Consider the following 10,937-nt stretch of genomic DNA (forward strand, 5'->3'; position numbering starts at 1 on the left):
ATTACTGGGGATAACGTGATCATGTCTTGGCTCCCCCTTTTTTACATACAGTTCCTCTGTCGGCAGTGTCTAGCTACACCGGGGTGGGGCCCATTCCTGAGTCTGCATGAAAAACACTCCAGCCAGTGTCTAGCTACGCAGGGGTGGGGGTGGACCTCGGTGTAAAAAGAACTTCGGGTGAGCTTTGTCTACAAGGCTGAAGGTCGCTCCCATGGAGAAGCCATCTAATAAGTGGAAGTCTTTCACTACTCATAAAAAATTATCTGCGCTCAACTGAATTCTGGTAAGCAACAAATTCAGCTGGCCAAAGACCTTGGCATCAATTAATCATGTCTATTGACCCCGCTATAACATGACTCCACATTTAACACAATGATATTTTATGGATCCCAATCATTGCTTTATATCTGGTCCCAATCATTGCTTTATATCTGGGTTCCACTATATTAAGAAAGGATGGAGATGATGTACCAGTTAGAACTGAGCAAAGTAGCATCAAAAGTCACAGAGAATTGTACTTGTTTCCTCAGCATAGAGACAATAATGACCCCTAAACTGCATAGCTCCTAGTACTCACACTCTTAGGATTTTACTCAGAAGAGATTTCATATGCATGTTTGACTTGAGCTATCCAGCTAGGGAATTAGGGGTCCTTTTACTAAGGTGCACTGAAAAATGGCTTGTGGGGGTTGGGCATGTGCCGATCCATTTTTTAGCGCGCCTGTAAAAAAAGGGCTTTTTAAAATGTTTGCTGAAAACAGATGTGCGGCAAAATCAAAAATTGCCGTGTGTCCATTTTGGGTCTGAGACCGTACCACCATCCATTGACCTAGCGGTAAAGACTCGCACGGTAACCAGGCACCTATGCACGTCAAGTGCCAATTGGCGCACGTCCGATACGCGCATCTGAAAATAAAAATTATTTTTCGGACGCGCACCAAAAATGAAATTACCGCAAGAGCCACATGGTAGCCGTGCGGTAACTCCATTTTGGCGCACGTTGGGCGCACATAGACACTTACACAGCTTAGTAAAAGGGCATCTAGTTTATTTGTTTTTACCTGCTTCAGCACACTCATGTCGTATGAGTTTAAATTCTGACTTCTACCACTGGGGACCTCTGTAATCAAGGGAACGGCAAGACATACCCTTTTACCAAGTCACAGGGAGGGTAATTTTGTAGCAACAAAAATACACATAAACTACACCATAGGGAATGTATGCACATCGTTTCCTTTTGCAAACTGCCTCACTGGAAATACCTGCACATAGCTGCTCCTATCTAGTCCACACAAAATTTTCTCACAAATTTTATACACTCACTTTTGAAGAAAAAAAAAAGTATGCATCTAAGTACAAATCCTGCCCCAAAGGAACTCCTTTGCTTGCTGTGTGTAAATCTTTGCACAAAATTACAGTATGCAAAGATTCTACAAAGCTTTTGCCACATGTGAAGCTTGTTTTACAGGCGGATAATGCATATAAAGTTGCACAGCTTTATTAAATGCACCAAAGAGATAGTGCTACTTATATGCACACTGCATTCGCTGGAATATAATTTAGATGGAACAAGGCTGGAGTTGTGATGTTCTCCTGATGTCCTCTATTACTGCATGGTTTCTAATCTGTCAACAAAATGTAATATTAGTCAAAGTAAACTGGGTAAACACATAACGCAGTTTTTACATTATGCCATGTATTCAAGGAACAAGCCCAGCAAACACTTCCTATCATTTGATATCAGTCTTTCACATTGCAGTTTTTTTTAATTTTTTTTTTTTGTTACATTTGTACCCTGTGCTTTCCCACTCATGGCAGGCTCAATGTGGCAGGCAATGGAGGGTTAAGTGACTTGCCCAGAGTCACAAGGAGCTGCCTGTGTCGGGAATTGAACTCAGTTCCTCAGGACCAAAGTCCACCACCCTAACCACTAGGCCACTCCTAACCACTAGGCCACTCCTCCACTGATGAATCTTAGCCAGTTCTTCTTTGCATAACCTCTTTAATTTCAGACACATTCAGGTCCTGCTACAACATCTCTATTCATTTCAAGTGAGGACTTTGACTGGGCCAATTCAAAACTTTTTTTTTTTATTGAGAATTTTTTGATATTACATGGAAATCAACTTCAAAGAAAAATGCAAGAAATAAGAAACAAAAATTTGTACAATCTGCGTTATTGCAAATGTGAGATGAGCATTGATGTTCTTGTTTAGCAGTGCTTTCCACCTTGTTACACTCCCAGTTTCTTATTGTGGAGTCGTGAACACCGACTTTAGCGGAGGCTAGAGAGGCCTGTAGTTCTTTGGATGTTCTTCTGGGATCTTTTGTGACATCCTTGGAGTAATTTTGGCAGGCAGGTCATTCCTGGGAAGATTCACCACTGTTTTAAGTTTTCTCCATTTGGAGATAATGGCTCTCACTGTGCTCGATTGGAGACACAGAACTTTAGAAATGGCTTTGTAACCTTTTCCAGACATATATTTTCAAATTTATTTTCTCATCTCTTCTGGAATTTCCTTTGACCGTGGCATAGCATTCTTGTAGGAACTTTGTGTTGACTACTTTTCTTGTAATATGTAGTAAAGCTCAGATTTAACAGGACTGGGTGCAATCGAGCTCAATATAATTATCAATTAAATGTGATCAATTGGTTCATTGATTAACTAAGGGGGCAGTTACTTTTTCACATGGGTGATATGTGTGTTGGATAACATTGGTCCTTAAATAAATGATGTAATACTGTAAAAACTGTGTTATGTGTTTACTTAGGTTCCCTTTGTCTAATATTACATTTTGTTTAAAGATCAGAAACCATTCAGTGCAAGATATGCAATAAAAATGGAAATCAGGATGGGGGATAAGTACTTTTCCACATCACTGAACTTGTGGTGTGGAGCAGGTGGAGGTGAATCAATTTTTCACTCATTGAAAAAGTACAAAGACCAGGGGACATTCAATGGAATGACATGGAAATACTTTTAAAACAAAAAGGAGGAAATATGTTTTCACTCAAAGATCAGTTAAGCTCTGGAACTCATTGCTGGAGGATGTGGTAAAGGCAGTTAGCATATCTGGAAGTTCCTGGAGGAAAAGTCCATAGTCTGCTATTGAGATGGACATAAGGGAAGCCACTGCTTGTCCCAGGATTAGTAGCATGGAATGATGCTACTAATTGGGTTTCTGCTAGGTACTTGTGACCTGGATTGGCCACTGCTGGAAGCAGGATACTGGGCTAGATGGACCATTGGTCTGAACCAGTATGTCTCTTCTTATGTATATTTTACACAGTGCGTGTTTTCTAGCCAAAAAGGTGCCGGTACTCAAATGCTAGGTCACCCTTCAGGGGTGGGGTGATCACTGAAGGACCCACTCCACAATAGCCAGGCCTTCTGCAACCAGTTACAGAATCTATGGCAAGGCAGAACTGGCGTGTAGGGCCTGAGCTCTTTCATTAAAACTTGGGGTCCATGGGTCAATTTTAGCAGACAATGGAAAAGGTGCCGGTACTCAGTACCCCCAAGTACCCCTTCAAAGAAAGCCCTGATTTTATAAAACACACAAGCATACACATAGGAGGTAATTTTGTACTTTAAGTGATGGTCCATTACTTGAAAAATATTGGCATAGAGATTTACACCAGCCTTAAATATAGGCATTTCAAGGCACATCCTTGTAAAAGTACCACCATAAAGTACATGTGTACATTTACACCATCACAGCATGTGCAATTCTTTGCATAATTGGGGACCCACTCTGGTTGGTGTTTTCTAAATGCGTTCTGTTGGTTTTTATAAAATAAGCACCTCCACATAAGTGCCATTTTATGAAATTACCTGCATATAGGCAATTTTATAACAAGTTGTGTCTGCAAAACTTTTCCCCATAAAAAAGTCAAATAGAGAAGAGATATGTGAAGGGGCATTTTTTGTATGCCATCTAAATTCAATTTTGGACGTTTTGCTGAAAAGATCCAAAACTCAATTGGTGAACATAGCAATTTTCAAACCAGAAAATGACCGTTTGCTAGATGTTTTTGTGCTCTGTAGGTCTATCTTTTTGGATCATTTTTGGAAAAAAAAAGACCAAGGGAAAAATGCACATAATCAAGCCAGATGGATGGGGGGGGGGGGGGGGGGGCAGCATTCTTAGTAGACTGCTCACACAGACATCCCAGCAGAGCAGTGGAGCACCCTAAGGGGCACTGTGGTGGACTTCATATGAAAGGTCCCATGTACCCATCTCGCCGTTACCCCCTTAAATTCTATGGGAAGCCCTCCAAAACCCACCAAAAACCTAATGTACCCAAAACTGTACACCACTACATAGCTCTTATAGCTGCAGGTATCATGCATATGTGGGTACAAGAGGTTTTTGGTGAGTTTTGGACGGATCACACTTTACACTACAAGTGTACCAGATAGAGTGGGCCTGGGTCACCTTCTCTACAGTGCATTGCACCAGCTACTAGGCTACTCCAGAGACCTGCTTGCTGCTCTAATAGGCCTGGCCATAACATCTCAAGCTGTCATAGAGGCAGGTATGTATTGTTTCTTTCACATTTTTAAGGGGTGGGAGGAGGTCATTGACCATTAGGGGAGTAAGGGAGGGCCATGCCTTAATCCTGCCAGTGGTCTTCTGGTCATTTAGCTCACCTTTTTGTTACTTAGTCATGATTGAAACAGGTCTAGACCAAAATGTCTAACGTTTAGCCCTGGACGTTTTTGCTTTGTTCCATTATGGCAGAAAAATGTCCAAGTTTTGAGAATGTCCAAATCCTGCCCCAGCACACCCTAACACACCCCCTTGTGATTTGGATGCACTGCACATGAACTGTATAGAAAAACATTTTAGGGGCAGGCTCTCCACTGAGTGGATGAACACTAAATCCCACGAGGTATAAATGCACAAAAACAAGTGGGAAGTGGACCAATGACTTCAGGACGTAGAGACTATGATGGTGTGTAAAAGAGTAAACTTTATTGAAGACTCGACACAGTACTGTGTTTCGGCCACAGGCCTGCCTCAGGAGTCTTAATTGGAGTAAAAAGTGTTTGGATACTTGTCCATCTAAAACGATACACAAAGAAGTATACCAAGGAAATGTCCAATACTTTAAAATCTGGGATTCTCAACGATCATCAAACTCAAGTATAGTGAAATAGGGCTTTGGATTTTTTGGCAACCCCCCCCCCCCCCCCCCCAAACATCCATTTGCCACTTTGTGCTGGTTTTTGGACATTTTTCTGTTTCGAAAATGAGAGCCTAAGAGGCATATTTTCAAAGCACTTAGCCTTCCAAAGTTCCATAGAAACCTATGGAACTTTGGAAGGCTGTGCTTTGAAAATATGCCTCTAAATATACCAATAACACAGAAGTCAAATGTGGCATGACACCACATTTCTTGCGTTTATTGATAGAGAACTTGATGCAGATGAATGATTTAATGATCTATGGTTGTAGATCAAAATGTTTTTTTTCTACACTCCTATAATGTGAAGGAGGAGTGGCCTAGTGGTTAGGGTGGTGGACTTTGGTCCTGAGGAACTGAGTTTGATTCCCACTTCAGGCACAGGTAGCTCCTTGTGATTCTGGGCAAGTCACGTAACCCTCCATTGCCCCATGTAAGCCGCATTGAGCCTGCCATGAGTGGGAAAGCACGGGGTACAAATGTAACAAAAATAATGTGTATAGTAGTTCTCTGAAGATGTTTTTAAAACGGTGTCGTCTACTTCTTTTCAATCAGCTCCTCATGTTGTATTATTGTTTCTGCCTGTTGTAGCCCCCCACTAAATTTACTTTAAATTTCAAGCTTTATTTCTTTACACATTTCTCTCTTTTTCTGGGGTGTTAACTGTACTACTGACTTTCTTAAACGCCTTTTCATTTTCTCTTCTGACTTGCAATGATTCAGCATTTGCCTTTTTTTGTGAACAGGAAATGTTTGATGTCATTTTGGATGAAAATCAGCTAGAGGATGCTTGTGAACATTTGGCAGAATATCTTGAGGCTTACTGGCGTGCCACGCATACTACCAGCACCACCCCTATGACTCCCCTTCTTGGCAGAAACTTGGGCTCTACTGCACTGTCCCCTTACCCTACTGCAATCTCTGGATTACAGGTATAAAGTTACCTCATAGCTCCATTTAACTTTGCAAGGTCTTTCTGGATTACAGGTATGCACATACATTATATAGTGCTTCTAATTAAATTTCAAACCAATGAGCAACAAGAGTTACACTTAGTAGATTCCACATTTTGGTAGCAACTGTGAAACTATGCACGGGGCCTGTGTTGTCCCTGCAAGCCTGTAGGTGGTATTTCCCTTTGAAAATGTACAGCCTTATATTTAAACACCAGTCATGTCATTTAAATAATTAATGGATCTGGACATTGAGTGGTACTGAATGTACTTATAGAGCGGGCAGCACCATTGCTATCCAGATAGCAGTGATATTCAGATTCCTATTTAGATAAAATTAGGACAGCTTTTTTGCTGTCTTACCTTTATCCGGATACCTATTAGAGTGGATTGAATATCACCGCTATCGCCAGATAAGTTGTCGTTCAGCAGACAGTATGCATTTTCTGTATAGTGCCAGCTAAGGGAATTACCGGGATAATTTTTTTTAAACATTGGTCTCTTAGGTTCCAATCAGACTGCAAGTATATTAATCGCTACAGACTTTGCACCAGTTCTGAAGTAGGAGCAAAGTCCAGAGCTTAAACTATGTTCAGGAATTTCAAAATGGAATGTGTGTGTTGTCAGCCAGCTCTGCCTTCTTGCCTCTGGACCTGCTCTTCAGAATGAGCACAAGTGCCCACACTGTCAATCAGAATTGCTACTCTTACCTGCTGTTTGAAACTGATCCTCCTTTTCTATATGTAGTTTCCCCCCCCCCTCCTGTGTCCTCCCAGCAGAAATGGTGCTAAGCTAAGGGCTGAGTCCTGAAACAACTCACTTCAGTCCTATGGTTTGTTTTAAACAAGGGAGAAAGAAAATGTCAAGACCCCTTAGTGATGTAACTGCCAACATTTCAAAATGATTAGGATGTCAAACACTATAAATGACCCCTCCCTGTATACAGTGAAGGATCTTGTTCAATATCAGGGGTGCTCGTTCTTAGTGACACCCACAGAGCTACCTCCTGTGCTGAGGGACAGAAAAGTCAATCACACATACATTCAAGTAAGACATGCTGTCCTGCAGGGGAGAATTTTATAGCAGGTGGGTTTAGTTTGAAGGGCAGGAAGGCATCTATTTGTAGCCTCTTATAAAGACACACATGTGCTTGTGCATCTTTATAAAACTGCCTCAGGAAAGTCTCAGAAATCACTGTTAAGATGAAGGTGCGGACATATAGTTCATGCAAAAAACATGTCTAAATCATAACCTCACCCACACTCCGCCCACAATCTGCCCCTGAACAGGCCTACCCCTAGCCCCCAGTATGTGTGATTCTGGTCATCACACATACTTTTATACATGGAGTCATTTGTAAGAGGCTTTTCTGTGTAAAGTGTCATGTTCTCACAACAATGCTGTTGCAAAATTCCCCTCTAAACTTTTACTTAATAATAATCTTCTTTGACTGAAATCATTACAGAAGGTATAATCTCTATCTACCATATTGTATACATTAGCCACACAGGATTCCTCACACCTGTAAGGCAGGAAGTCTTTCTGAAATTTCTCTAGGAATTTCTGTTCTGTTTAAGACACCTCTCAGCACTTCACCTCTGTTAATCTGATCTGGCTGCACTTCAGACCATCTCTTCTTCCTTTCCTGTTGGCTTAGTACTGAGTTCATACATCTTTTTTTTCTCCTTGTAGAAGCAGGTGTGCACAGGTACACTAGCTGGGGAAACCAGTGCCATATCTTTTAATCATCAAAATGCAGCAGGGTGCTGCAGATTCTCAGATCGCTTTCTGGAGAACTGAAAATCAGGAAATAAATATAACAGAATATTCTCTACCTGGAGACAAACCATGGGGGGAGAGGGAGAGATAGAAAGTGACACAGAATTAAAATTAGTCCCCATATCCTTCCCATCTTGCAATATAATCCCCCTCCCCATCACCACTAATTTAAACATAGTAGTAAGTCACACATAGCTTGAAGAAAAATAAATCTATTTAACCATCAAAAAATATTGATTATATAGCTCACCATTTCTTAAAGTCCATTTAAAAATAAGAGTTCATCAGCCATTTCAGGCTTCAGCTGTGTTCTTTGGTTGTCTATAATAAGTCCAGCGAGTGAAAATGCCCTTTCAAATGAGGTACTAGTAGCTGAAACAGCTAAAAGATACTTTGCAAGCTGACTTAGTTTAAGCCAAACCATTTCCTTGCTCTGCCAAAATGAGAAAACATTCTCACAAATTTCTGAGCTCATTAAGAAGCTGTTTTTCAAGATCAGTTTGCAGACATTTTGGAGGTATTACTGCTTTACTGCTGTCCCCAACCCTGTGGTTACCACGGTATTACCACTTCCCCATTACCATGTCACCCTCTGAGATACTATCTGTGGGGAGGAGCAAGAGTGGACCAAAAAATCCGGCTAGTAGAGATATTCGGCCACTATCCAAAGAAGTAATTTGTTTAGTTTAGTCCTTCTGAACAGCAAAACAAATCTACTGGGAGACAGCTACACTTTAAAGCCCCAGGGCTGATCACAAAGTCTTTCAAAAAGTTTGCATGCTGAATATTTGTTCCGAACTAGAAAAAGTTTACTGAAGTCTAAAATTTGCAGAAATTGTACAAATGGGAGAAAGTCACAGGAAATAGTCCATACGCTTTCACAGTCAAATCTCCTTGGAAATATATGGTTCAACAACAGAAAAATATCAAATCCACAAAAAACTTGCTTGAGTGAACTGCAGTAGGGATGTGTATAGGTATGAAACATTTGATTAGATTAGATTTTGTTTTTTTCACAAATTTTTACTGATTTTCCAGTGTATTTTTTGTTAGTTTAACACATTCATTTTAATAGGGAATTTTTAGTACATGCTAAATTAATTTAATGTGCTCTCACCAATATAAGGTGCACTAAGTCAATTATTGTGTGTTAAATCAATCTAGTGTGCCCTAAATTTTGTTGGGCACACTAGCAGATTGTAAGCTCTTCTGAGCAGGGACCGTCCTTATTTGTTAATTTGTACAGCGCTGCGTAAACCTAGTAGCGCTCTAGAAATGTTAAGTAGTAGTAGCAGATCAAATACACACTAATGAATACACACCGCTAAATTATGTTTTGGCCAGGGTGTTGCTACTGCAACATTTGGCCTATTAAGTATGGGACAGCACTGGATAATAGCCACAAAAAAAACCAAAACTGAAAGCCTTCTGTGGCTTTCCAGTATGGCAGGAGATAACCATGAAACCTCTCTCTATTCACTGAACAATAAAGGAAACTAACCAGCAAAATCTATTTATTTATTTATTTTAAACACTGCTAACCCGCCTATAAACTAGGCGGTTTCCATAAAAATATACATACCAATGTAAAACAAAACATTATCAATTAATTGAAATATAACATAAAATATTACAAACATAATCCAAAACATAAGGTGCTGATATCATAACTCCCAAAACTGCACTATATCAATAGCACGATTGAATAAAAAGCTGTGTTTTTAATAATTTCTTAAATTGCTGGAAACTAGTAGTTAAGCGAAGCTGACCCGGCAAGGCATTCCACATTAACGTTCCTGCTATAGAAAAAGCAGAAACCTGAGTAAATACATAACGTACGAAATACACCAATTGCAAACTCAGACATTTTGAGAAATCTGATCTTAAAGACCTTCCTGATGTAGACAGAGTGAAATCTTGGCCAAAATACCAAGGCATTTTACCATATATTACTTGATGAATTATACTGAAAACGTTAATGCTGCACTCGGTATTTCACAGGTAACCAAAGTGAAGTTATATGTTATATGTTTAAATCTGGAAACACCCAAAAAAGCAACCTAGCAGCTGAATTTAAAGGGAGCATGAAAAGAAAAGCATGATAGCTCGAGTTAACTAGTGTCAGTCCTGATCTTTAAAAAATATATATATAAATTTTAAAATTATTTTCTAGAGCCAACACATGAGGCACAGCAACCATTCTACTGAGAACTCTCCAATTGAGAGGAGAAGCCTGATGACCTCGGATGAAAATTACCACAATGAACGGGCTCGGAAAAGCAGGAACCGCTTGTCTTCCAGTTCCCAGCATAGCCGAGACCATTACCCTCTTGTGGAAGAAGAATACTCTGACTCGTATCAGGACACTTACAAACCCCACAGGAACCGTGGATCGCCTGGGGGATATAGCCATGATTCTAGACATAGGCTTTGAGTTTAAGAACCTGGGGGGAAAATAGCAGTCATCGGTTAACAACTTGCCATAACAGCTAGGAAAAACAAATCATGTTTTTTGCTAAATGTAACACAGTTGTACTGTGCTTACATGCTGCTGTCAATTGTTGCTAAATAAAAGGGCAACAGTATATACAATGCCCTTCTATATTTAGGTGAAAATTAATTTTGCTCAATATCATATTTTTTGTGTGAAATTTACTTCACAGCAGTATCCTATTTCCTCGTTAGATATTGAACACAATAATTTGTAATGTAGGGTACTTATCAAGGCATATATAAGGTTACAATTTCCTGTGCTGGAAATTCCAAATGAACAGTTCCAGTTGGAACCAATTTATATACCAATTCCTGTTGGAATTTGGGTTAATTGACTGGAAAGTCTGCTCGAGCACGTTGCAATCATCATATAGAAATAAAAGGAATTATGAAAAAGAAAATACCAGTGTAAACCAGAAAAACATCCAAAAAAGCTTGTTTGCTATTTACAGTAAAGCTCAATTTATTTAGGTTTGAAATACATAGATGTTTCTGTACAGTGACATTTCTGGAATGGCTTA

The 10,937-nt window shown here is 39.9% G+C and overlaps 1 protein-coding gene across 1 annotated transcript in view; it reads left to right on the plus strand.

Moving 5' to 3' along the window:
* The window catches only part of CACNB4 (calcium voltage-gated channel auxiliary subunit beta 4), a 202,420-nt gene extending 192,020 nt beyond the window's left edge, over positions 1 to 10,400 (plus strand). The window contains exons 12-13 of the mRNA XM_030209207.1: positions 5,938 to 6,123; positions 10,097 to 10,400. Coding sequence (XP_030065067.1) covers positions 5,938 to 6,123; positions 10,097 to 10,357 — 447 coding nt within the window. The 3' untranslated portion in view covers positions 10,358 to 10,400. The remainder of the gene's footprint in view (positions 1 to 5,937; positions 6,124 to 10,096) is intronic.
* Positions 10,401 to 10,937: the final 537 nt, after the last annotated feature.

Source organism: Microcaecilia unicolor, chromosome 7, assembly GCF_901765095.1.
Source record: "Microcaecilia unicolor chromosome 7, aMicUni1.1, whole genome shotgun sequence".
NCBI lineage: Eukaryota > Metazoa > Chordata > Amphibia > Gymnophiona > Siphonopidae > Microcaecilia > Microcaecilia unicolor.